This window comes from Papaver somniferum, chromosome 2 (assembly GCF_003573695.1).
Source record: "Papaver somniferum cultivar HN1 chromosome 2, ASM357369v1, whole genome shotgun sequence".
Classification (NCBI taxonomy): domain Eukaryota; kingdom Viridiplantae; phylum Streptophyta; class Magnoliopsida; order Ranunculales; family Papaveraceae; genus Papaver; species Papaver somniferum.
In genome coordinates this window covers 149,307,733-149,335,180 of record NC_039359.1, presented here as the reverse complement: position 1 = coordinate 149,335,180, position 27,448 = coordinate 149,307,733, and the positions used below count along the sequence as shown (strand labels likewise).

General features: G+C 38.7%; 3 protein-coding genes across 3 annotated transcripts; 2 read left to right on the top strand and 1 right to left on the bottom strand.

Moving 5' to 3' along the window:
* The first annotated feature begins 20,220 nt into the window (after positions 1 to 20,220).
* LOC113352202 (putative disease resistance protein RGA3) lies at positions 20,221 to 21,732 on the top strand. Its single transcript, XM_026596048.1, has one exon. The coding sequence runs from the start codon at positions 20,221 to 20,223 to the stop codon at positions 21,730 to 21,732; it is 1,512 nt and encodes a 503-aa protein (XP_026451833.1).
* Positions 21,733 to 21,916: 184 nt separating this feature from the next.
* Positions 21,917 to 25,231, bottom strand: LOC113349426 (box C/D snoRNA protein 1-like). Its single transcript, XM_026593405.1, has 4 exons — positions 24,594 to 25,231; positions 23,338 to 23,406; positions 23,080 to 23,212; positions 21,917 to 22,766 (listed from the first exon to the last, which is right to left on the bottom strand). The coding sequence occupies exons 1-4, from the start codon at positions 25,040 to 25,042 to the stop codon at positions 22,272 to 22,274; spliced, it is 1,146 nt and encodes a 381-aa protein (XP_026449190.1). The 5' UTR covers positions 25,043 to 25,231; the 3' UTR covers positions 21,917 to 22,271.
* Positions 25,232 to 25,613: 382 nt separating this feature from the next.
* On the top strand, positions 25,614 to 27,373 carry LOC113352201 (legumin B-like). The gene is made up of 4 exons (XM_026596047.1): positions 25,614 to 25,956; positions 26,057 to 26,322; positions 26,442 to 26,888; positions 26,969 to 27,373. Exons 1-4 carry the CDS (start codon positions 25,614 to 25,616, stop codon positions 27,371 to 27,373), a joined length of 1,461 nt encoding a protein of 486 aa, XP_026451832.1.
* The last annotated feature ends 75 nt before the right edge of the window (positions 27,374 to 27,448 follow it).

The window sequence follows — 27,448 nt, the reverse complement described above, 5'->3', positions numbered from 1 at the left end:
TTCAGGAATGTTGCGACAATATGACAGGCCTAAATATTCTTGCGAAAATAAAGCCCCATGACATTGTCGTCTTGCGACGAAATCGCAGGACGTCTTCGCACTTTCATGCGAAAACCCATTGATCTCGTCTTATCTTTTTCTTTTGTATTATTGCCTCTTCAGGATTGTTGCACAAATATGACAAGCCTTAATATCCTTGCGAATAAAAAGTCTCATGAAATTTGCGTCTTAAGACACTTATCATCTCCCTAATGGAGGGTGCCGCCCTTATCTCCCTCTGGTTGCCCCTTCAAGGAGGCGTACTTCTACCATACAAGGTTAGCTCCTCTCATCCAGTCTTAACAACAACCAGTTTTTTTCGCAGCCTCTTATCCCTTTTACCTATAGGGGTTATGGTTACGAGACTGCACCCTAAGTGGGGTTTTCTTCAGGACTAGTGCAGTATAAGCCAAGACTTGTCAAGAATGACAAGGTACGCTTCAAACATGCCTGGCACTCTTGACTCAACCGTGTACCTCGGCGCCTTGATCAGATCTGCACTCCTTGGGAGAGTCCTTATTACCTTAGTCGCCCAACCCAAGTCATATGCTTAAGCTGAGAATCCAAGGTGTCTCTCCCGGATGGGTTTCATTGACCCCAAATCTCCATGACTCAGGTTCCGGGGGTGGTGTAGCCTTTCCCTGAGCCATGAAACAGGTACCCCCTTATATGACGTACTTTAAGTCTTACATTTTCCTCTTGCGAAATTGTATTCACGAACTAGGGTGTACGCCATAAAGGTTCGCCTCTTTCTCTTTTGTCATTCTTCTCTGATTATTTTCTGTAAAATTCATTATCTCTGCGAAAGTCTCGCAAATCATTATATTGTATTTGCATTTCACAATCTCAATTTTGTTGTTCAATCAAATGTATTTTTGAGAATTTTACTTATTGCGAGAGTATCGCAACAACTTAATCATTCATACATTTCTTGTTTTTATTACCTTTGGCATCATATGCTTCTTTATTATTTTCTGCTACTGCTTCCTTGGTAGTGGTACGTTCATCATTTTTATTCTGAGCTAGCATTAATTTCGCAACATCTCTTCTCCTTTCCTTTCGATTGTATCCACCATCAACCTATCACTTCTTTGTTCATCTTTGATTTTGTGTCGCCAGTTTTCCTTCTTGTTTTCTCTTCCTTCGCAAGATTTTATCTCAGTTTCGTAACATCTTTTTCCTTCGACCCAATCTCCCTTTATGATTCCTACACCATTGGGGTGAGGGAATTTGATGCACTGGTGGAAAGTTGAAGCTACACCTAGAATCCCATGTAGCCAAGGTCAACCAATTAACGCATTGTAGGGTGATTCTACATCAACGACACAGAATGAGATTTCAGAAGATATTCCCTTCAATGGAATTCGCATAGTAACCCCCCCTTTAGGCTTGTTAGCAGTACCATTAAAACCATATATCTTATATGTTGATGGTATAAGATCATCATATCTTCCACCCATGGTTTTATAAGTATGATAAAATAAGATGTTCACAGAGCTTCCAGTATCGACTAGAATTCTATTGATTTCCCATGAATCTTCAGCTTCATCATCTTCATATTCTCTCGGTTTTGGATTAATTTCTAATTTTATTACCAATGGATTGTCATGCACCTCTTCTCCTTCGGGAATTTCTTCTGCAGTAAAAGAAATGATCTGTTTCTTCCATTCCTCTAGTGGCGAGATTTTCGCAATATTCATAATTTCTCTTCCATCATTATCTCTTGCGAACACTCTACTCAAAAAACTATCATGAAAATCTTCAATTGTCTTATATGAATGTACGATAGAGTGACAGAATAGATTTTTTGCTTTTGCACCAACTTCTATGAAGAATGTTTCTTTCTTTTTCATCGTATTCACTTTGTGATGTTCTGGTGGTGGTGGTAATGGTTGAGATTGTGGATGCCCTACCACAAAGTCGTTTAGTTTTCCTTGATCTATCATTCTCAAAATAATTCTTTTTACATTTCTGCAATCATTTATGGTATGTCCATGAAAATGATGATAAGAAACAAATTCATGACTCCTGTGGTTTGGAGGTGGTTCCGTTCCCATGTTCCACGGTGTTGGTATATTTTCCATCAAGATTATAGCTTCCCATATCTTCTCCACACTTGCATTTATAGGTGGCATCTTGATTTCTTCCCATGTTACCTTGTGACTTCCTTGTCCTTTATTACAGTTTTGTCTTTGACCTCCATAAGTTTCTTGCGGTTGATCGAGCCTTTGAATCTTGTTATTTCCTCCACGATTGTAGAAATTTCTTTCTCTTTCATACTCTTCTTGATCTCGGCTCCCCATAGCTACCAATTTCTGCTGATTGTTACTTGTCACCTTCTCTTGTTGTACTTGCGAAGTATTCGCCACTGTGTTTATTAGCTTGGGTAATAAGCTTGCATTCGCTATTTGTGAACTGGTGTTCGCAACTGGATATGATTCCATTTCATTTTTCCTTTCCTCTAGAGCAATGTATTCTTCTTGAAGTTCTCGCAATTCAGTCATTGTAATTGTATTCTTGACTCTGAAAATTTGGATATACAATAGGTTTGTTGCAAACATAGCATTGATAAATGATAATATGAGATATCTCTCATCTACACGGCCAGCCATTTCGCTACACATAGTTCTCCATCTTTTAGTCAAGTGTTTCAAACTTTCACCAATCCTTTGTTTTAATCCAAACACATCTTTTATACCAGGTCGTGAGGAATTATTACTTATAGTAGTCTTTGGCAAACCTTCAAACCATCTTTTATACCAGGTCGTGAGGAATTATGCTCCCAAGAATGTAGTCTGCAATTGATTGAAGGAGGTTATTGTATTCTTTGTCAAACCTTCAAACCATTTTAACGCTTCTCCTGTTAAGCTGGATGCGAAATATTTTCACAATACCGCATCATGAATTTCCCATTGTAACATGCACCTCGCATAGGCTTTAATGTGCTGAATTTCACAAGTTGTACCATCAAAAATGCTGGTTAACGCGGGAAAATTGCATTTCGGTGGTAATCCTCCTAATTGTACTTCCCTTGTAAATGGAGTTTTCGCAGCTTCTTCTATTGCTTCATTTAATTGTCTTCTACCTACTTCTCCTCTGTTATTTAGCATTCCTCTCATTTCTTCTAATTCTTTCAAGATTTGTTTATTCACACCTGAATCTTGATCCATTGGTCTCTTTAATTTTGCTTCTCTTCTTCTGCGTTCACGTCTATCTTCTCTTGTGAAATTTTTCATCTCTTCTTCATTATCCTCATCTCGTCTTCTTATGCGATTCTCTTCCTCATCTCTATCTTGAATTCGCAAATGATGATGTCTTTCATTTTCCCCTCCATAATTTTGTTCATTTCTTATCAATTCAATTCGTTGTCTTTCAGCCATTCTTTTTACTCTATCATACTCCTCATTGAGATTATCGTTATTCCGGTTTTGTGTACGTCTTCTTTCTCGATTGTCATGATTGTTCTGGCGAATTTTCTCCTGAAGCTCTTGTTCTTCCATTTCCGCTCTCAATTTTTCACGTTCGCAGATTAAACGTGCTTGTTCAGCATAATGTCTTTCAATTTCTTCTTCAATTGTCTGTTGATTTCTTTGAGTTTCTCTCACATGTAAAATTCTTCTTCCTTCCTCTTGATTTCCTTCGCCATCTTGGTTATTTTGTCCCTGATTTTGCCCGTTCTCTTGATTTCCTCCAATTTGCCCATCATCAAAAGTTTCATTTTGTGGAATGTAACGATCATCAGTTCTTTCTCTATTTTCACGATATTCTTCATTAGGATTTGATATTTCTTCTTGAATATTGTTTCCAGCATTGATTGTGGGTGAATTTTCCTCATTTCTCTTCTAGTCGATCTTGAATATGATTTTGTAATACTTCTTGATCTTCTATTCTGTAGTCTTATATTCTCCATCCTTAATTCGTGATTTTTCCTTGTTAAATTCGCATGTTCTTATGCCTCAGCTCTTCTTTCTTCATGTATTCTTCGTCTCAATGTTTCTAATGCTTCAATTTCCTCACCTCCATGAATTATTCCTTCATCTGCTTCTTGATTTCTCTCTTCCTGTCTATAATTTCTGTTTTGTTGCTCTTTTTCTATCTCTTCTGCTGAATTTGATCGCCAAGTGTGTATGCTCACCCTGTCATAATCTGTATTCCTCTCTTGAACTAGTGTTTGTTGAATTGGCGGTTGAATTTGATTTTCTCTATTATTTCTTATTCTAGTAGATTCTCCCATTTCACTTCTTTCTCTTTCATCAATTCTTTTTCTTCTTCTAATAGTAGTCGGTTGTTCGGATGTATTTCTTTTTCTAGCCATTTCTTCAATGTTAACAGTATTGCAAGAAATTATGAAAAATTATTAATCACTCACTTTAAATTTTCACAAATCTCAATATCAATCTTTAGCTTTTTCTAGAATAATCTTCAACTCGTCCCTGTTTCTAGCGCCATTATGTAGTTGCAGGAAATCCTACACTACACTCTTCATGTGATTTCATTATTAATCAACTCATTTTAGGTTTATATTCTTAATTTTTGATTAATCTTTGGATATTCTTACAAGAAAAGATAAAGAACTCAAGAATAATCTCTGCTCTAAACTTTCTCTCTCCTATTTATTTGTTTCTTACTCAAAAAAGATCTCTCCTCTTTACAATTCGAACGACTATTTATAAGGAGATACATAGTGGATGACAGCTAATCTGTCCCTTATTTTAGGGTATGGTTTGCGACATTCTCGCAACCTTACAGATGTTAATTTCGCAAACTCTCTAATTTTTGCAGGGTTATCATATCTTTCTCGTGATCTTAGCTGACGTCATTTATTTTATCATTTATGAAATTGTTCTGCGACGCTGTTGTATTGTGTTACTGATAATTTCACTGAAACATTGTCATTGCGAGATTCTGATCCTACAAATGTAACGATAAATTTCCCACCCAATCACCTACAACCAATGCATATGGTTTTGCCTCATCTACTTAAAAGTTCTTTGAGAAATCAAAGATCATGCTTTTTGAATTTACAGCTGATTTAGAGCCGCATGAGCTAACAAGACGACATTCATTCGGGAAACTTGTAGTCTGACCACATAAATCTTTCCAAAAGCTTGTTTCTCCACTCTTTTTTGAAAATGGGAATGACCTCGAGTAGACAAAAGGGTGTGTTTAATTGTACTCCCTCCGTCCCATTAATAAGTGACCCAGTTATTTCTAGATTTTGTCCCACCATTAAGTGATCTATATCACTAAACAAGGAGATATTTCTAAAATTATCCTTTTAATTGATTATAAGAAATATGCATAATTTGATAGTCATGTTTATATTCGTTAAGTAGGTGTTTTAAAATGCTTTTCAATGGAACGAAGTTTGCGAACATCCATGGTGTAGTTTGAGAGATAAATCATTTCAAAATTTCACTATTTATTATCCATAAGGGTATAATTGTAAAAAGTGATTAAAAATAATTTTCTCCTTGTTTGCTTTATAATTGTGCAAACTTGAATTAGGTCACTTAATAGCGGGACAGAGGGAGGGAGTATGAATTACTAACCAAATTATTTACAGAAGTCTTTGGAAAGTCTCGATTCATTCGACATTGCCGCAAAATATTGTCGTTAGTTCAGTCAAAAAGTCGTTAGTCATCCAATCCTATTGCTAATTTGTGCATGGACCACTTGGAAGAAAGAAATGCCGTTAGTTAAGTCCAATCGGAGATTGCTTGGGCACAAATTTGTAATGGTGATATGGTTTTGATAGACTGAGCTTTTTGTCACTGAAAGTGTGTTTGAAATGAGAGAAGCTCGACCTAGCTCGAGATGAGAAAATCATTAATTGACAGTTATGTTCGGCCTTTTGAAATTAGATGAGAGGATCGCATCGCGTTACCACTTTTGTCTTGAGACAAGTGGGACCCACTTAAGGTTGAAATTCCAACAGTAAAACATTCAAGTGTACTAAATTTCCAATATTTATCCCAACTAGAATTTAGCCAATCACTAATTGGTCTTGTGGTTGGCATGTTCCCTCCCACTGTAGGGTATGGATTCGAACCCTGTAATTGAAAAAATCCATTTCAATTTAAGGAGTTTGGATGTAGTCTAGGGTAGAGGTGTAAAACGTGTCGGCCCGGCACAACCCAGCCCACGAAGTCGCGTGCTTAGCGTGCTGCGTGTTGTGCTGGGCTGTGCCTGAGATTCAGACATGCTGGGTTGTGCTGTGCTAAATGGCGTGTCGTGCTGTGTTGTGCCAGGAAAATAAACGTGTTGTGCCTGTTAGGATTAATGCCTTAGGATTAATCTCACAAGACACTAATAGTTCTTTGGATCAACGTAGAACTAAAGAAAACAGAAATAAGATGCACTAAACGAAACAAAGAAAGACACAAGATTTAACGTGGTTCGGCAATATGCCTACGTCCAGAAACGGCTACGATCAACTCTTACTATAGAACGAATTAAAGAGAATAAACCACAACTATGACCAGCAGGATGCTGTTCACAAACCCTAAACAATTCTCTATGAACCAAACGTTTTAAACCCTAAAATTCTCTAGTTATGAGAACTCTTCTCTGAATTTTGTTGTGTATTTTCCCTTAAGACTTGTACACCTATTTATATAGGTTACAAACCTGTCTTCCAAGTATATGAGTTATACTAGGAAACCTAAACATGGCTACACAAGGAAACCTTGAGTTTAACTAAATTAGGAAACCTCTAGCTATACTAAATTAAGGAAACACCTAGACGATTCTAGAATACTCTAGAATCTTTCTAAAACATCGACAACATAACAATTCTCCACCTTGCCGATGTTTTCACCAAACTGAGCTTGATCTTCTCAAGTTAACCGTAGCCTCAAATGCCCCTAGGGCCTCAACAACGAGCAGTATTGATCAAGCTGAGACACCTCTCAAACTTGACCTTCGGAACGACTTTCGTCAACATGTCTGCTGGATTATCTTCAGTATCAACCTTCAATAGTTGTACTAATCCGTTATCAACAACTTCTCGTACCTTATGATAACGAACATCAATATGCTTGGTGTGTGCATGATAAACTTGGTTCTTAGCTAAATGAATAGCACTCTGACTATCACAGTTTACAAAAACACTCTGTTGTATAATCCCCAAGTCTGTAACTAAACCACGAAGGCATAATGCTTCCTTAACAGCCTCCATCACAGCAATATACTCTGCCTCCGTAGTAGACAAAGCTACGATTGGTTGTAACATAGACCTCCAACTGATAGGTCCTCCACTCAATGTAAAACAATACCCTGAAGTAGAACGAAACTTATCCCTATCACACGCATAATCAGAATCAACAAATCCACAGACCTTCAAATTCTGCTCCTTCTCAAACACTAAACCAATATCCAAGGTCCCTTGAAGATATCTCAAAATTCCCTTCATCGCATACCAATCTGCTCTTCCAGGATTAGCCATATAACGACTAACTAAACCAACTGCCTGTGAAATATCCGGACGAGTACAAATGATAGCATACATCAAAGAACCTACCGCATTAGCATAGGGAACCTTTGACATAAACTCTTTCTCCTCAGTTGTAGTAGGACACAACTGTTTTGATAACTTAACTGTAGGCGGAATTGGAACACTAATAGCTTTGGAGTTATGCATTCCAAATCGACAAAGAACCTTCTCAAGATAGGATTTCTGAGTAAGACATAACTTTCCCTTAGATCTGTCTCGAGTAGTCTCCATACCCAAATATTCTTAGCTGGACCCAAATCCTTCATCTCAAACTCTAAACTCAATTGTTTCTTTAAAACATCAATTTCTGACTTGCTCTTTGCAGCTATGAGCATGTCACCCACATAGAGTAAAAGATAAACAAAACTTTCATCTGGAAACTTCTTAAAGTACACGCACTGATCGTATTTACTACGAGTATACTTTTGCTGCAACATAAATGTATCAAACCTCTTGTACCACTGTCTTGGCGATTGCTTCAAACCATACAATGATTTCTCAAGTCGACACACATAATCTTCCTTACCAGCAACTTCATAACCAATGGGCTGTGACAGATAAATGTCTTCCTCCAAATTTCCATGTAAGAATGTTGTTTTGACATCTAATTGCTCGATCTCTAAGTCAAACTGCGCCACAAATGCTAAAAGGACTCGGATAGAAGTGTGTTTAACAACCGGAGAGAAAACTTCATTATAATCCACACCTTCCCTTTGTGCATATCCCTTAGCTACTAACCTTGCTTTGTATCGTACACCACTAACGACACCCTTGAAATATGGAATTCCATCCTTTACCGTATAGACCCACTTGCACCCAATCTTCTTTCGACCCTTAGGCAACTTAACAAGCTCCCAAGTGCGATTCTTTTTAAGAGACTTCATTTCCTCATCCATGGATGTTTTCCACTCAACGGCATGTGCATTACTCATTGCCTCCTCAAAGGTAAACGGCTCATCCTCAAAAACAGAGAATGCATAAGATGCAAACTCATTAAAACCATAACGGACTGGCGCACGTCTCTCACGTTGAGACGTCAAGGACGGAATATTCTCAACTTGTTGTTGTGTAGATTCCTCACTAGGAACCTCAAACTCAACTTCATCTTCTACAAGAGTTTCTTTTTCTTCTTCTATAGTAGATGAACTAGGAACCCTTTGCTCCACATGCATCGAATCATCTTCAACACCGCTACTACTCTCACTTTCAATTTGAGAGTCCCAATCAGTGAACTTCTTTGAATCAAGCATCGCTTTCTCATTAAAGGTCACATCACGACTCATAATAAACTTATTCAGTTCTGGGCACCATAGCCGATACCTCTTAACACCCAATGGATAACCTAAGAAAATTTCTTTCTTAGCCCTAACACCCAACTTATCTTCTTTCACATGAAAATAGGTTGGACAACCAAACACCTTCAAATTAGTATAATTGACGGGATTACCGGTGCACACCTCCATAGGTGACTTACACTTAATAGATGTTGATGGTGATCGATTCACTAAATAGCTCGCCGTATTAACTACTTCAGCCCACCAAATCTTGTCTAAACTTGCGTTTGACAACATGCACCGTGCTCTCTCAAGTAACGTTCGATTCATTCTTTCCGCTACTCCATTTTGTTGTGGTGTACCCTTGACTGTGAAGTTCCTAACGATACCTTGTTCCTCAAAAAACTCCTTCAATGGGTCTTCGATGTATTCACCGCCATTATCGGAACGTATCTTCTTAATTACACGGCCAAGTTGTTTCTCTACCATTGGTCTTCCACTTCTTAAACACCTCGGTGATTTCATTCTTATGCTTCATGGTGTAAAGCCAAACTCTCCTCGAAAAGTCATCAATAAAGGTCACAAACCACCTAGCACCTCCCTTAGAAACTGTACGAGAGGGAGCCCAAACATCCGAATGGATGTAATCTAACATACCCTGCGTTTGATATACAGCGGTACCAAAACTGCTTCTACATTGATTCCCGAAGATCCAATGCTCACAGAAATCAAGCTTGCAAGTCTTTTCACCTCCAAGCAAGCCTTTACTACTCAACACAGGCATACCTTTCTCACTCATATGCCCAAGACGCATATGCCATAAACGTGTTGACTCCACCTGTTTCTCATCAATTGATTGAGAAACCATAGCTCCCCCACAAACTATATCTCCTTGTAATAAATATAAATTACCATGTCTTTCACCGGTCATCTTCAAACTACCATCGTAGTATACCTTCAAGAATCCATATTCAGCAACATACTTGTATCCAAGTGATTCAAGTACTCCTAACGAAATTAAACTCTTCCTCAAATCTGGAACATGTCTAATCTGAAAGTGTTGTGATAACACCATGCGAACGAACCTGTACCATACCAACTCCAACTGTTTTGCGGGCATTAGAATTGACCATCATAACAGTACTACCATTCACCTCTCTATAAGTAGTGAAAAAATCCTTTGAAGGACACATATGATACGAAGCACCGGAATCAAGCATCCAACCATCATTGAGATAACTCTTTGATGTAACGGTTAACACTTCCTCATCAAAACCACACATTGGGTCTTCTAAAACTTCACTACCTTCCGCAACCGAAGCAACAACATTCTTCGAATTTGATTTCTCACGTTTCTCATCTCTTGCCTTAAGCTTGAGACAATCAGCCCTAATATGACCAGTTTTACGACAATAATAACACTCAATATCGTTCTTCTTGAAACGATTCTTCGACTTCTGCTTCTTATTACTATTCTTTCCTCTATCAACAAACAAACCTCGGCTCGTGCTTCATCGCTTAACTCTTGTTTCCTTAATGCCTTAGCTTGTAAAGCAGCGACCACGTCATCGAAAACCAACTTATTGTCTCCTCGGTTTTCACACTCAGCAAGTAGTCAACGAAAGCATCATACGATGGAGGCAAATACCATAATAATATCATAGGTTTGTCCGTGTCAGAAATAGTCACACCGATGTTAGATAAATCAGAACAGATCTTATTAAACTCGTTAATATGATTAACCATAGGCTTACCTGAAGCCATTCGAAAGGAATGAAGCTTGCGCTTCAAGTAAAGCTCCGAAGTCAAATCCTTTTGCAAGTAGAGCTTCTCTAAGTTATCCCACAACACCTTTGCATAGGTTTCACTCGAAAAATTATGAGTGATCTCCCTTGAGAAACATAACCGAATAGTTGAACACGCCTCCAAAACAAGGTCATCCCACTTCTCATCGCTCCATTCCTTTGGTAACGCTGCTGGTTTGTCCTTGATCGCTTTGATTTGTTTCATACTAACAAGAATATCTTTAACATCAGTTTGCCATGATGTAAAATTATTCTTCTCGTTGAATTTGATAATATCAAATCCATGCACCTTCGAAAAACTTCCACTTGATGTAGAACTAGACATCTTCACTTCCAACTTTGATCCTCTCCACGCTCACCGCACCACTTGTTAGGATTAATGCCTTAGGATTAACCTCACAAGATATTAATAGTTCTTTGGATCAACGTAGAACTAAATGAAATAGAAATAAGATGCACTAAACGAAACAAAGAAAGACATAAGATTTAACGTGGTTCGGCAATATGCCTACGTCCACAAATGGCTACGATCAACTCTTATTATACAACGAATTACAGAGAATAAACCACAACTATGACCAGCAGGATGCTGTTCACAAACCCTAAACAATTCTCTATGAACCAAACGTTCTAAACCTAAAATTCTCTAGTTATGAGAACTCTTCTCTGATTTGTGTTGTGTATTTTCCCTTAAGACTTGTACACCTATTTATATAGGTTACAAACTTGTCTTCCAAGTATATGAGTTATATTAGGAAACCTAAACATAGCTACAAAAGGAAACCTTGAGTTTAACTAAATTAGGAAACATCTATCAATACTAAATTAAGGAAACACCTAGACGATTCTATAATACTCTAGAATCTTCCTAAAACATCGACAACATAACAGTGACGTGCTGGGCTGTGCTAGTACACTTATTTTATGTTCTCCAAAATAAATATTTTTGAGATATTTTAGTTAGTACATGTATTATTATAGAAATAAATTAGCATAACGAAAATAAAATGTCAGAAATTGGCTAACACAATGATTTTTTTGGTGAAATATGCATCAAATGTGATGTATTGTGTAGTATCTTACGCATGACGTGGCGTGCTTTCTTCGCGTGATGTGTTGTGCCGTGTGCTAACACGTGCCGCGTGTTGTGCTTTGCCGATGTGCCTATTTGTCTGGCACAACACAGCACGTTAAACAAATGTGATGTGCCCATGTTGGGCCGGTCACGTGTTGTGCCGTGCTGTGCTGAATTTTAACGTGTTGTGCTGTGCCATAAACGTGTTAGCCCGTGCCAATTTACACCTCTAGTCTAGGGACCACTAGTCTAGGATATTATCTCAACTAGAATTTTGTTTATGTTTTGGAGAAAAAAAAATTGTTTCATTGACATGTTGAAATAATGCATATCGTACTCTTGTAGCAGTAATGTGCCAAATTTGTGCCGATCAAAAATTTAGAAGCCGATAAAAAAGAAAGTGCCAAGTTTGTGATTAAGTTTGCGTCAGCTAAGTCAGAGCTTCCTAGCTAGTCCTAATCCTGTTCAGATGATAGATTACGAATCTTGCGTCAGCATGTATGCCCCATACATGTTTTGGTGTACACAAGGATTTCGTGCAGTAGCTAGAGTCGTGGCAAAGACACTCTAGCATCAGCCGAAGACACTTTATTTGTAACCTAGTTATGGTTTTGCCAGAGAAGGCCTTTATTTGTAAACTAGTTTTAGAAGTCGGCAACATAGCCTAAGAGAATGGTTGCTGTATGTGATTCCTAGGCGGCAACACATTTAGACATTGTCAATCCAATTTTTCCTTAGTTTAGGGGGAAAAATAATTCATTTCCAATGATCTTACTTGTGATCCTTCTTTGATTAAATGTAAATATTATTTTTAGTAATTTAAATATTTTATCACAACTAAAAATGGTTAATTTGTAACCTAGTTATGGTTTTGCCAGAGAAGGCCTTTATTTGTAACCTAGTTTTAGAAGTCGGCAACATAGCCTAAGAGAATGGTTGATGTATGTGATTCCTAGGTGGGAACACATTTAGACATTGTCAATCCAATTTTTCCTTAGTTTAGGGGGAAAAAGATAATTCATCTCCAATGATCTTACTTGTGATCCTTCTTTGATTAAATGTAAATATTATTTTTAGTAATTTAAATATTTTATTACAACTAAAAATGGTTATTTTGTATATTGGAATTAATTTTAATGAAGCAAAAGCTTACTAGGATAGCTTGACATCGTCAAGTTGAATGTCAAGTTTTAGACATTCACCTTGACAATGTCTAACAAAAACTAAGCCATGTCATCTTCACATGGATTTAAGAAGTTGGGGTTTGGAGAAGGATTTTAGGAAAAATGAATGTCTATCCTATGTGGATTTAGACGTTTATCTTCACACACATTCCATTGGAGAAACTCTAATTTTAGTTGTTTCCTTTCTCTAGTCTTTCTCTATTTAGTTTCAGAGTTATTTTAGGTATCTAGTTCATGCCTATATAAACAGGCAGATGGTTTTTCATATTATTGCTTCAAAGTATATTGAATTCATGAATTCTCTTTAATAAAAGAAATGGTTTTGGGTACTTCACATATGCTTCACAACTCGATCCTTGCAATTGATCAAAAGATTGGTCCGTACTGGAAAAGCAGAGGTGACTTGAAGAGACTTAAAAGCACCTTGGAGGAGATTTATGCTATAACTTCTGACGCCAAGGAATTACAACAAAGGGATGGTGATGTTAAACATTGGCTGAAAATGCTTAATGATGTTGATGATGTATTGGATGAATTCTCATATGACTTTCGGCGTCGTCAAGCTAAAGTAGACTAATAAAATGAATATTATCTTGTTTACCTTATTTAGTATAAGGAGAATTATCTCCGGCAATTACTCTAATATTTCCAAAAGATATTATTTATTTTGACATAAAACTGAATCCTAGAGAAAGCAATTATCTAAGGAAATTATCCTCAATCCAAGATGGTACCAGCCACCCATCGATTCCTCTTCTAAACCCTTGAACAATGGCAGGAGAAAAGAAATCTCTTCACCCGGCTTTCGCCGTCACAAATATCAAAACCCTAATCCTTGTTATCTTAGATATCAAACAATATGAATATTCGTCATGAGTTTTCCTCTTTGAGCTTCATCTCCAAACAAGATGGTTCGCAAAAACCTGCAGATGTTGATGCCGAAACTGAAAAGCAGTTGGATGCTCTATGTCGTCAATGGATATTCGCCACCATGACCAAGGATTTAATGCTCATCGTTCTCAAGAAAGGAAAAATTGCAAAGAAGATTTGGGATCACCTTAAAACAATTTTTCAAGACAACAAAAGCAGCCATGCTGTAAATCTTGAGAGTAAGTTTGTGAACCTTAAATTTTCTGATTGTGCTAGTGTTGATGATTATTTTGACAAGCTCAAATCTTTGTCCGATCGATTACATGATTTTGATTTTACTATGAATGATAAACGTCTCGTAATCCAACTGGTGAATGGTCTTCCGGAGGAGTACAATACCGTAGCCTCTTTTATACAACAGTCCATGCCTACTTTTGATGTTGCACGCTCTCAACTCCGTACTGAAGAAATCAGACGTGCAGAGCATTCCACTGTACCTGCACCAACTTCCCTTGCTGATGCTGCTTCTCCTATGGATCGTAATAACCCTCGTTCTCATCATCAGAACTCTGGAAAACAAGGACACCAATCTCAGTCCACTGACAGGCGTTCCGGAACTGGCCCAACTACTTCTCCATCTGCGAACCCACCACTGCTGCCCACACCATCAGCTTTCCGTCCATCAATGCCTATGTCTTCGCCCGTTTATCCTCTGTACTGGCCACCTTGGGTTGTTCCACCGTTCCCATACCCGACTCAGACTCCCTGGTAGTCGTTTGAATCTCATCGCAGGTCTCCCACTGCCAACTTCTGCAACAAACAACCACGTGGTCGATCTCCTGGAAATGGTCGTGTCCAAGCATACCTTACTTCTACAACTGAGTTACTGCAACCCACGGACATAGCTGAGGCGTATATCTCCATGCATTTACAACAACCTGATGATGCCTTCTACATGGACACCGATGCTACTTCGCATCTTACTGCTGATTCAGGTACTTTACATAACGTTTTCAATTCTAGCAATGTACAATCTATCTTAGTTGGGAATGGCAATAACATTCCAGTTACTGATAGTGGTACCAAGCTCGTAACCCTTCCTTCTCGTACTCTTCAACTCAAAAATACTCTTGTTGTTCCCGATATCATCAAAAACTTAGTTTCCGTTCGTAAGTTCACCAATGATAATCGTGTATCTGTTGAGTTTGATCTTTCTGGTTTTTCTGTGAAGGACCTGAGTTCGAGGAAGACTATCCTTGGATGTGATAGTTCTGGGGAGCTCTACCCTATCACCGACTCTGTCGTGCCACCTCCCGTATTGTCCCAGTCTTCCCCAATTTCTCTTGCTGTCTGTTCGCCTGATATTTGTTATTGCCGCCTTGGCCACCCTGTCAAGGCCATTTTAGATGTCTTACGTACCAATAATTCTATTCATTGTAATAAGAATCATTCTTCTGAACTTTGTCATTCATGTCACGTTAGTAAACATGTTCGATTGACATTTTATGAATCTAATTCCATTATTTTTGCACCATTAGATATCATTCACAACGATTTATGGACCTCTCCTTTACATATCGACACTGGTTTTCGTTATTATCTTATCTTGTTAGATGATTTCACCAACTATTTATGGGTCTATCCTTTAAAATTTAAGTCCCAAGTTTATGACAAGTTATTGGAATTTCGTTCTTTTGTTCAAACTCGATTTGAACGTAAAATTAAATGTTTTCAATACGACATGGGCCGTGAATTTGACAACTCTTCCTTTCATAACTTTGCTCGTGATAATGGACTCGTTTTTCGCTTCTCATGCCCCCAAACTTCCTCTCAAAATGACAAGGCTGAACGCATGATACGTCGTGTCAATGACATCACCCGTACCCTTATGTCTCACGCTTCCGTTCCCCCCAAATATTGGTTTTACTCTCTTCATATGGTTGTCTATCTATACAATCTTCTACCCACCAAAGTTCTTAACTTCCACTCACCTGTAGCTATTCTCTATCAACGTCAACCAACGTATGACCATCTTCGTACATTTGGTTGCCTTTTCTATCCAAATCTCTCCTCCAAAACTCCTCATAAACTTGCCCCTCGTTCCACTAGATGTGTTTTTCTTGGTTTTCCTCCCAACCACCGTGGATATCGCTGCCTCGATCTTGTCACAAATAAGATCACCCTTTCTGGTCATGTAACTTTCGATGAAAAGGTTTTTCCCTTCAACAACCCTCCTCCAAATATTTTTTCTGATACTGAATCTTCTCCATCACCGATTCATCCTTCTTATATTCTCTCCTACCCGTCAGTTCCATCCCCCCTACTGACGACCACACTTCTACTCTCCCACCTACTGCCTCACCCCGGTACACTCCACCTCACCATCTCCACACTCTCCCTTGCACAGTGTCAGTCCCACCTACTGTTGTCCCCACAACGTCATCTACTCCTAATACTCATACATCAGTCCCTACCTGTACCAGTACTACTCCCTCTACCACATCCAATGTGTCAGTCCCACCTACTAATTCTACCACTTCTTCCACACCCACTGCGTCAGTAACACCCACTACGTCAGTCCCACCATCCACACCCACTGCGTCAGTAACACATACTACGTCAGTCTCACCTCCTGCCCCTTCTGCTTCTTCTCGTCCCGTTACTCGTGCATCCTGTGGCATTCACCGGCCAATTCACCGTCTCAATCTCCACGTCCAGAACCTTCGCCATATCTCCCCAATTCCTCGTTCACACTCATATGCTCTTAGGAATATTAATTGGAATGCTGCAATGCAAGATGAGTACAATGCTATGTTGAAAACTAATACTTGAGAACTAGTACCACGACCCCGTGATGTTCATGTTATCAGTTCCATGCGGCTATTTCGTCACAAATATCATGTTGATGGTTCCTTGCAGCGATACAAGGCTCGTCTTGTTGCTAATGACAAATATCAACAAGTTGGGGTTGATTGTTTAGAAACGTTTAGTCCGGTTTTTAAACCTGCTACTATTCGTACTGTTCTTACTATTGCTACTTCTCGTTCCTGGCCCATACACCAGCTAGATGTTAAGAATGCTTTTCTTCATGGTGATCTGACCGAGACAGTTTATATGCATCAGCCTCCGGGATTTGTTGATCCTGCTCACCCTGATTACGTATGTCGACTACGTAGATCCCTATATGGTCTCAAGCAGGCTCATCGGGCGTGGTTTCAGAGATTTTCCAAGTTTATTACTAATTGTGGTTTTCGTGGTAGTGTGTGTGATCCCTCTCTCTTTGTTTATCAATCAGGATCCGAGATGGCATATTTACTATTATATGTTGATGATATTGTTTTAACTAGCTCTAGTAATACACTGCTATATCGCTTCATTAATTTGATGAAACGGGAATTTGCCATGTCTGACCTTGGGCCGCTACATCATTTTCTGGGTATTACTGTCACTCGATCATCTTCAGGGTTATATTTGTCTCAGTCGTTATATACACAAGACATCATTGCACGTGCCTCCATGACAATGTAATCCAGTGGATACTCAGGTCGACACCAACTACAAACTTACTCCTACTTCTGGTCCTGCGATTAATGATCCCATTTTATATAGAAGCCTAGATGGAGCACTACAGTACCTCACCTTCACCCGACCAGATATTTCATATGCAGTTCAGCAGGTATGTTTATTCATGCATGACCCTCGAGAGCCTCACATGCAGGCCCTTAAGAGGATCCTTTGCTATCTTCAGGGCACAATTCATCACGGATTGTTTCTCTCGGTCTCCACTACCTCTGGCTTAAAAGAATACTCTGATGCTAATTGGGCGAGATGTCCTGATTCTCATCGGTCGACTTCGGGTTACTGTGTCTTTCTTGGTGACAACCTCATCTACTAGTCATCCAAACGTCAGGCAACAGTTTCTCGATCCAGTGCCGAAGCTGAATACCGGGGGGTAGCAAATGATGTTGATAAAACAACATGGCTTCACTACCTTCTTCTAGAGCTTCATCTTCCTTTACGACGTGCTACTATCATATCTTCAGGGCACAATTCATCACGGATTGTTTCTCTCGGTCTCCACTACCTCTGGATTAAAATCATACTCTGATGCTAATTGGGCGGGATGTCCTGATTCTCATCGGTCGACTTCGGGTTACTGTGTCTTTCTTGGTGACAACCTCATCTCCTAGTCATCCAAACGCCAGGCAACAGTTTCTCGATCCAGTGCTGAAGCTGAATACCGGGGGGTAGCAAATGATGTTGCTAAAACAACATGGCTTCACTACCTTCTTCTAGAGCTTCATCTTCCTTTACGACGTGCTATTATCATATATTGTGATAATGTGAGTGCGATATATATGTCTGGAGACCCTGTTCAACATCAGCGCACCAAAAATGTGGAAATTGATATACACTTTGTACGTGAACGCGTTCGTGTTGGTGACATTCATGTTCTACAGTCCCCTCTGAGAACCAGTATGCTGACATCTTCACCAAAGGGGCTACCTCGTCAGCTATTTGTTCGCTTTCGGTCTAGTCTCAGTGTTTGCTCCTCTCCCGCTCAGACTAAGGGGGTGTAATAGAATGAATATTATCGTGTTTACCTTATTTAGTTTAAGGAGAATTATCTCCGGAAATTATTCTAATATTTCCAAAAGATATTATTGATTTTGATATAAAACTGAATCATGGAGAAAGCAATTCTCCAAGGAAATTATCCTCAATCCAAGATAGACAATTTGTTGCTCAAGGTAAAGGATTTCTTTTCTTCTTCTAAAAATCCACTTGTTTTTCGAGTAAGGATGGGTTATAAGGTTAAAGATGTAATGATTAAAGGAATTATTACGTAGTTTTTAATTTTTTTTCTTTTCTTTTGATGCCTTGAGAGTAGTGGTTTTGAGTTTCTATTTCATTTTTCAACGAGTGTATGAAATCCATGGATAAGAATTTCAGTATTCAAAAGTCTTGATTCAATTGACGGGTTTGTAATGTAATGCTAATTTCCTGCACAATTTCCTACGCTCAATGCCTATGGTTTCTTTCATCAAGGAAAAAATATCTTCTGTCCCCTTTAAAAATTCCTTGAGAAATCAAACTTCATGACTTTCTGAATTGTTTAGCTGATCTGGATCTGCATAAGCTCAAGAAACAACCGACATTCATTCCGGAAACTTGTAGTCTGACCCGTATTGGTGGTATAATATGAGAGATCTTCTGAATAAGTGTGCTAGAATCCACATAAACCTTTCCAAAAGCTTGTTTCATGAGAGGTTGGGTGACGTTTGAGGGTACCAAACTGCTGCATTTCTCCACACTCTTTTTGAAAAGGGACTCAAACTACTGACTTCAAATAGACAAAAGGCTGTAGACTGTAAATTAAGAGAAACAAATTGAGACTACTGTAACACAAATTTCTTCTATTCAATACACATTATGCTTTGTTTAAAAGCTATTGGAAAGTCTCGATTCATTTGACACTGCTGCAAATTATTGTTGCTAGTCCGGTAGACCCATGCGCAACGCCTTTTAGCAATTTCATGACTAACTAAGATGGCAGTTTTAAAACAAATTCAGTTCTATTTGTCTTCATCTCCAAAACGTAAATTCACCAGATGCCCTTCAAGTCGACTGGTAAAGTGATGTAGGAAACATAACACGGCAGCAGAATAGAAGTTGGGTATTCATAGCCTAGTTTTAGAAGTCGGCTATATACTACGGCCTTAATTAATTTACTTCTTCCCTCTTTCTCGTATTTCTATATTTAGTTTGAATTATTTTAGGTATCTAGTGTATGTCCGCATCCTCAGCTGCTTTCTTCTAGTTCAGAACTAGTTGGTATTATTCTTAAGCAGGAATGTACGAAGCAAATCTTGTTTTCGGTACTTCACAACTTTTTCGTAGTTTGATCGTTACAATTGCTCAAGAGGTTGCTCCAGAACTCAAAGGTGACTTAATGACACTTTGAGGATGGTTTATGCTCTAACTTCTGAAGCCGAGAGATTACAACAAAAGGATATTGATATTGTTGAAGTGCTGAGAAATCTTAAAAATATTGCTTATGATGCTGAGGATGTATTAGATGACTTCTCATGCGTCGTAGATTCGAAAGGGACAATCTGTTGCTCAAGGTAAAAGGTCTGTTTACTTCTTCTAATCGTCTTGTTTTTCGAACAAAGATCGCTTACATAGTTACATGGTTAAACATGTAAGTGAAAAATTAAAGAAATTAAAGACAGTTTTGTACAAGATTCGCAAAGGCCCTTATACCACCAGCAGTAACACAAACAAGCTAGCAGTCCCGGATATATTATGCGATTTCGATAAAATTATTGGCAGGGAAAAGGATAGATCAAGTTTAGTAGATTTGTTAATCACACCACCAAGCAATTCTGCTAAATATGAACGTGAACAAATATCGGTCGTACCAGTAGTTGGTATGGGGGACTCGGAAAAACCAGACTAGCTCAATCAGTCTAGAATGATCAATCTGTTATCGAACACTTCGAAATCAGAATATGTATCTGCTGGTTTTCATCTAAAAGATATTTTAAGAAAGATCATAGGATACATAGATAATTATAAACATGATTACGATTATGGAAGTCTTCAGCTAATGATCAGACAAGTTTCAAAGATGTTAAACGGGAAGAAGTATCTGCTAGTACTGGACGACTTGTGGAATATCGAGGGTCTAGACAACTGGGAAAGGCTACAACACATTTTGATGTGTGGTTCTCATGAAAGTAAGATTTTAGTCATTACCCGTAAAGTCGATGTTGCGTCTAACGTCTTACGCGTCACCCCTGCATATCACTTGCAACAATTATCAGCAGATGAGTGTTGGTCAATTATCAAGGAAAAGGCATATTTTCGTGGCGGGGTATTGGAGAATCCGAAAATGGTGAACATAGGAAAAGAAATAGCAAGAAAATGCTGTGGTTTACCACTTACTGCTAGAGAATTAGGCAACATTTTGTGCTCAAAAACAAAAGACATGGAGCAGGCTTTAATTATCGAAGCCAAGAGGAGCATCTATTCAGCATTGAAATTAAATTACGATCGTCTGTCGTCATCAGCTTTAAGACAATGCTTTGCTTACTGTTCTATATTTCCCAGGGGTTGGGAGATCGATAGAGAAACTATAATTCAGTTATGGATGGCAGAAGGTTTTCTTGAACCATCAAGTGGAGAGATTTCAATGGAGGATGTTGGTAACAAGTATTTTGACATCTTGTTGTCCGATTCCTTATTCCAAAGTGTAGAAAACAAGGATGAGTTGGCTGATATTCAGAAGTGTAAGCTGAATGACTTGGTACATTATCTAGCGCGCGCTATTGCTAGCGAAGATGGGTGCTCAATTTCAACAGCCAAGAACGTAGTAAGTGATTCTGAAAATCGACGTTTGGTTTTTGATGAAGATATGCCGAGAATGTTGCCAGAAGTGGGTAATTATAGAAATAGGTTACGCACATTTGTGGCCTTTGAAGCAGGAGACTGTGATAATATTGAAAATGTTTATCGGAATAGGAATTTGCATGTAATATACTTGAGAGGTTCGTCGATCCAGAAAGTACCGGCTTCGCTTTCAAAGTTCAGACATTTAAGATATCTTAACCTCTCGGGATGTCAGAATCTCTATAATTTGCAGACATTGGTATTACACAGCTGCAACTCGCTTTCGAAACTTCCTGAAGGCATTGGACCATTGAGAAGCTTGAGGCACCTTGATCTTTCATACACAGGAATAAAAATACTGCCTACTTCAGTTACTAGTCTCCGGAACTTGCGAACTTTAGATGTGTCCAATTGCAGAAACTTTGAAGAATTACCTGAAGCCATTGGAGCCTTGAAAGATTTAAGGATCCTTGATATTTCACATACGAAGGTGACTAAATTACCTGACTCTATCTGTTGTCTCAAAAGATTGGTAAAGCTTAAATTGCACTCGTGTCCCAACTCGAAGCTTTGCCAAGAGGAATTGAAGCATTGAGCAGCTTAAAAGTGCTTGACATCACTGGTACGAAGATCAAAGTAGTACCTGAGTTTCTTAGCGGAAAGGAAAGATTGTAGTTTCTTGCTCTGAGTGTCTATGTATGAATTCTGTTTGTAAAAAAAACAGATAATCTCTTACACTTGATGCCCTATGGTTTTGAATTTTGAGAGGGTATTTCAGATTCTGGGGAAGTATAGACTACCAACATTCATTCCGGAAAATTGCAGTAGTACTGGTACATATGAGCCTGAAGATATTTCTCATTATGCAAAAGAAAAAACATATTTCAGGTATCAAACCTGCAAGGCTAGGAAGTAACTGACACAAAAAGAAGTTGATGCTCAATATTGATAGTTACAACTCCAATTGTGTTCATTTCCAAAACTTAAATTCAGCCGATAAAACTAATATATGCCAGGACTTTCGGTTTTGTCCACCATCATTTAGAGGAGATGCACACTTAGCTTAGATGATGCATGTATGGTACGAAAATAAAAGATTTCCAACAGATGCACCTCTTGAAAACTGCACTCGCATCATGCAGGGATCTCACCTTCTTCCAATTCTTTGTCGCTAAAACCTTGCGGAAACTCACCATCAAGATCAAGAAAGTCATCAGGATTGATATCTCCAATAAGCCCTGCGTAAGCATCTCTAAGATCTTGTTCAAAGTTAAAAACGGAATTTTCTGGGAGTTTCAAATCCTCAAAATTGGAAAAGAATAATTCATCAGTATCTTCTGTTTCCCTCCTAAACATTGATTCTGCATTCACACACTTTATAGGATCTAATATCTGCGGGTCCTCTTCTTCCTTTGGTTCTTCTACCTTAAAGGTAACACGTTCCGGGATCGGGGAATTAGGTTCACTTAACTTGTATGGGGGAGGAGCTGCATCTTTAACGACTTTAAAATCAAAGCTGGCAGAAGGAAGAAATACATAAATCACAGGATACTCCACAATGAGTGTATTGGCTAACTGTTGGGATATTGAGGATTTTATGTCCAATTCGCGATATGAAGACTCGGGACGCTGCAAGACAGACAGGGAATTAGATTAGGACTTTTTACAGTGTCTTTGATTCTTGTTTGCTTAATGCTGTACTAAGTTGAGAGACTATCATCAATCATAAAAAATGAGTTTTTTTAGAACTTTATTTGTATTGCATAAATAAAAATAAAATCGTATTGGATCACTTGATAGCAACAGCGGGAAAAAACCCATCAAGAACTTGTAGAAAGCAACGCAAGTTCACACCACAATTAGAAATGCAAATATCACCGAACAACTTAAGAACAAACCAAAATTTCTTCAACCCAGCATAATTAAAAGGAAAGACAGGTACCTTTGCATTTATGCGAATGAAGAATTTAAGACGATCTAACTGCTCCTCGCAGAATGGCCTCAGCTTATGATTCCAGGGACCAAGCTTTAGATGCTTCTCAATTACTGAACAGAGTTTAGTACGTTCATCTACCCTGTGCGACAAAACCAGACATACCGAGCCATTACGTAAGTTAATTTGAAAATGAAATGCGAGGGCAGAAAACATAATAAACATTGATGTAGAAAACTAACTCCTCGAGAAAAGCATTAGCCTAACCTGTTGTCAACTAATGCTACATCAGTTGAATGAAACCGCCACTCAATCGTCCATGTAATGGACTCCTTCCTGAAAGGAAAATAAAGATAAAGAAGTATCAGTCGGCAATCCTTTGAAAATTGTTGGTCTACTACTCAGCAGAAATATGACTTAATTATGTTGGATTTTCCGTGACACCTAGAAACCATTTCAGGCTATGTAGCATATAAAAAATTTAAACTTAGAAACTCGAAAAATATAAAATAAAGCAACATAAATCCATCATCCATTGCCGAAACCTTCACCACATCCTTTTCTTTATTTACTTAGCAATACATTACACCATGAACAACAATATAACTACTAAAAAAGAAGTCGACCGGTTTAATGTTGTAACAGCTAGTCAGAAATCTCGTGTGGAAGTGCAGCTCATCGCACCTTGACAGATGCTGCTTTTGCACATATACAAAAGTTCATCATTTTGTGTATGCTACAACAAAGTGGTATTTCCATCCAGCAAAACTTATGTACAATCAACAACTATACTTAAGCCTTTGAGAGCCACATATGGTACTATAAGCTACATATAACGACGAAATCAAAGTCAGCTCATATATAAAATCACAAATTTCGTTTTAATGAAGTAACAAACTAAAATACAGCTGACAATATGAACAGGTGGATGAATTTTGAATCTTAATGACCCATTCATCCCGAGACAGATGAGTTAAAGTTGGTAGATGATGTGAGAACAATCCCTAGGTAATGTAGGATTCAGAAAACCAGCAAAAAAATTCCCAATCCCCATCCTAGGATATGTCTTAACATAGAGCGGCAGCCTTGACCAAACATAAGTTTCATGTGTCTAAAAACCCTGGATCATAAATAAACTCAAGTGTATACGGTGGTTGCCTCTTCCTGACACTACTCAGGATGATATTCAAAGACAGAACTCAAGGAATCGCAAGATCAGTTATTGATGAAGCTGAAGAGCACACTGAATGGGCTAAAGGAAGTTTTGATGCTGCTAAAGTTAAAGCTGTTGAAACAGTGGAGAAAGCTAAACAGAATTTTCATCTACTAAGCAAAAAAATAAAAATTGAGGGTTGCCTGATTTCTATATTTGTATCATAAATTGAGGGTTCAGGTCCTGAATTGATAAATCATTCAAGTTACTCTTAGCTCAAACTGGTGTTGCAGGACTTTCCAGTCCATTAGAGAATTGAAATACAGAACAGAAAATGAATCAAGTAAGAAAAAGTAAGAAAAAATCACACCTGTGTTGGTAAGAGGACATGTTTTTTTCCCTCCTAGACATTCCATCTGGAAGAAACACAAGTTGTGTTCTTCTTTTTCCCGCTGCTAATCTAAGTTTAATAATCCTAAATGGCAACCTATTAGCCTCCCCCAAAGAATCACCAAATACAGCTTTTCTCGTTCTCTTCGCAGATTCAGCTACTCGTTTAGCTTCTTCTAAGAATCTATAATCAGAGATGAGAAGATTATCATCGAACTGTGACAACGGAATGATTTCATCACGAGGTCTTTTACCAGTACAAGAAGTTCTCTTTTTGTGTGATTTTACACATGGTAGACTACATGAACGAATTAAACAACCTGGGCACTTGTATTTCCATGGATTTTCTTTACATTCTTCACACATTGAGGAGGACTCTTTCAATTTAGGGTTTTCTGTTGATGATTTTTCCTCTTCCCCTTCCACCATGATTACACACAAAATTACCCCCAAATTTTCTTCCTTTCTGTAATAATACCAAAAATAATAGACGGGTTTGTGATTAATTTATGGTTTGATTTATTTCTGGGAGAGAAAATTTGGGAGGCTGTGGAATTTCAGTTGCAGACAAAAGAGGGGTTTTAGAAGAAGAAGAGGCAAAAAGGTTAAAGATTTTTAGATTTTGCATATAGAACTCAGTGTTAAACACTAACACCCGCACTCCGTATATATGTATACGTGGTGACATCTAACGGTGTAAATCAGATCACAATATCACAGACGGGTGTCGGGTATGGGCGGAACGGATACGGCTATGGGTGTCCGATATCAATTTTGTTTGTTTCTTTTATCTTTTTATTAGGTGCCACTCGCCAATTCATAGCCATGCAGAACGAAGAATGGCAGAAGAATCTCTGCTCCAGCAATACACCAAACTCAACCACTTTCATTTCGTGTCAATCCGCCATATCCTTCTTCCGCTCTATAAATACTAAGCAAATTCAGTTCTCCGCTTCACAGATCAATCATCTCATTCCTATTTAAATATAGTTTTTTAGCAATGGCTATGTCTTTCTTCTTGATAAGTCTTTGTTCAATTCTCTTGTTTCATGGCTGCTTAGCTCAAATTGAGCAGCAACAGGTATGGGGAGGACAACAACAGCCTCAACAACAACAACGGCAACGTCAGTCCCGTCAGCAAAGTGAGTGTCGCATTGAGAATATACAAGCTCTTGAACCCACTCGAACAATCCAATCTGAAGCTGGTGTTACTGAACGTTGGAATGAGAATGAAGAACAATTGCAGTGTGCTGGTGTTGCTGTTACTCGTCATGTCATTCAACCTAGAGGCCTTCTCTTGCCTGAATTCGTCAATGCTCCTAAACTTGTCTACGTTGTCCAAGGTTAATTAGCTTGCTCCATTAATTGTTCTGCATGTCCTTTATAGAAGACGAGATCGATATTATTACATTTTTTTAATTATTTTTTATATGCCGACTGCAGGTAGGGGTATCCAAGGAGTTTCGATTCCTGGTTGTCCAGAAACATATCAATCATTCCAACAATTAATTGAAGGAAGAGGCAGCCAAGGCCAACAAAGCAGGTATAGAGATGAGCATCAGAAGATCCGACACTTGCGACAAGGCGACATTGCAGCGTTGCCCACTGGAATCTCTCACTGGTTCTACAATGATGGAGAGACTCCACTTGTCCTTGTCAAACTTCTCGACACAAGCAACGCCCAAAACCAACTTGATCATAGACCTAGGGTAAGAGTTATATAACCATGCACTTTCTATCTCTGCCCGAAGAGCGAATTCGAATCATTTGAATATTTGGAATATTATTTAGTATCAACATCTAATATATTTCTCTCTTGATCATGTAGAGATTCTACTTGGCTGGAAACCCGCAACAACAAGGCCAGACAACTTACCAGCGAAGCCGCCAGACCGAGGAAGAGAGATCAGGAAACAACGTTTTCAGTGGATTCGACGTAGAGATGTTGGCAGAAGCTTTTGGTGTTAGCACCGAGACAGCTAGGAGCCTCCAGAGCCAAAACGACAACAGAGGCAACATTGTCAGAGTTGAAAATGGACTTCGAGTGATTAGACCACCAAGAAGAGAAGACGAAGAAGAGCGTGAACAGAGAGAAACTAGGTACAACGGTTTCGAGGAGACTCTTTGCGCTGCTAGACTTGTTCATAACATCGCCGACCCGGTTCGTGCTGATGTTTACAGCCCACTCGGAGGAAGAATCAGCAGTCTTAACAGCCAGAAACTACCCATCCTCAGCTATCTCCAGTTGAGTGCCGAAAGAGGAGTTCTTTACAGGGTAAGATCAATAAAACATGCTCAAATTCGACTACAGCTTACTAATCATGTTCGTAACTGATCAAATAATTGTGCATGCAGAAAGTTATCATGGTACCTCACTGGAACTTAAATGCCCACAGTATCATCTACGTCACACGAGGAAATGGTAGAATTCAAATTGTTGGGAACTACGAACGTCCCGTATTCGATGGACAGGTCCGAGAAGGTCAAATTTTGACAGTTCCACAGAACTTTGCAGTGGTGAAACAAGCAGGAAGCCAAGGATTAGAATGGGTTGCATTCAAGACTAACGACAACGCAATGATCAGTCCTCTAGTTGGAAGGATTTCAACTCTAAGGGCAATGCCAGAAGATGTTTTGATGAACTCGTACAGAATCTCAAGGGATGAAGCAAGAAGGTTGAAGTACAATAGAGAGGAAATGGTTGTGTTTGCTCCAACTAGGTCTGGATCCCAGCAGGAACAGAGATGGGCTTCTGCTTAAAATATGTATATGTACTTAGGTTATGTTTATGTAATTAAGTCGCGTAATAATAAAAATCCTTACGAAGGTAGAGAG

What these genes read in the sequence shown, in the direction of transcription:
- LOC113352202 (XM_026596048.1), top strand. Translation starts at nt 20,221, where the DNA reads ATGATCAATCTGTTATCGAACACTTCGAAATCAGAATATGTATCTGCT.
- LOC113349426 (XM_026593405.1), bottom strand. Translation starts at nt 25,042, where the DNA reads ATGGTGGAAGGGGAAGAGGAAAAATCATCAACAGAAAACCCTAAATTG. An exon ending in GTAGCATTAGTTGACAACAG is followed by an intron (nt 23,213 to 23,337) that starts GTTAGGCTAATG and finishes TTTGTCGCACAG; the next exon opens with GGTAGATGAACGTACTAAAC. An exon ending in TCATTCGCATAAATGCAAAG is followed by an intron (nt 22,767 to 23,079) that starts GTACCTGTCTTT and finishes TCTGTCTTGCAG; the next exon opens with CGTCCCGAGTCTTCATATCG.
- LOC113352201 (XM_026596047.1), top strand. Translation starts at nt 25,614, where the DNA reads ATGGCTATGTCTTTCTTCTTGATAAGTCTTTGTTCAATTCTCTTGTTT. An exon ending in ACTTGTCTACGTTGTCCAAG is followed by an intron (nt 25,957 to 26,056) that starts GTTAATTAGCTT and finishes TGCCGACTGCAG; the next exon opens with GTAGGGGTATCCAAGGAGTT. An exon ending in AAAGAGGAGTTCTTTACAGG is followed by an intron (nt 26,889 to 26,968) that starts GTAAGATCAATA and finishes TTGTGCATGCAG; the next exon opens with AAAGTTATCATGGTACCTCA.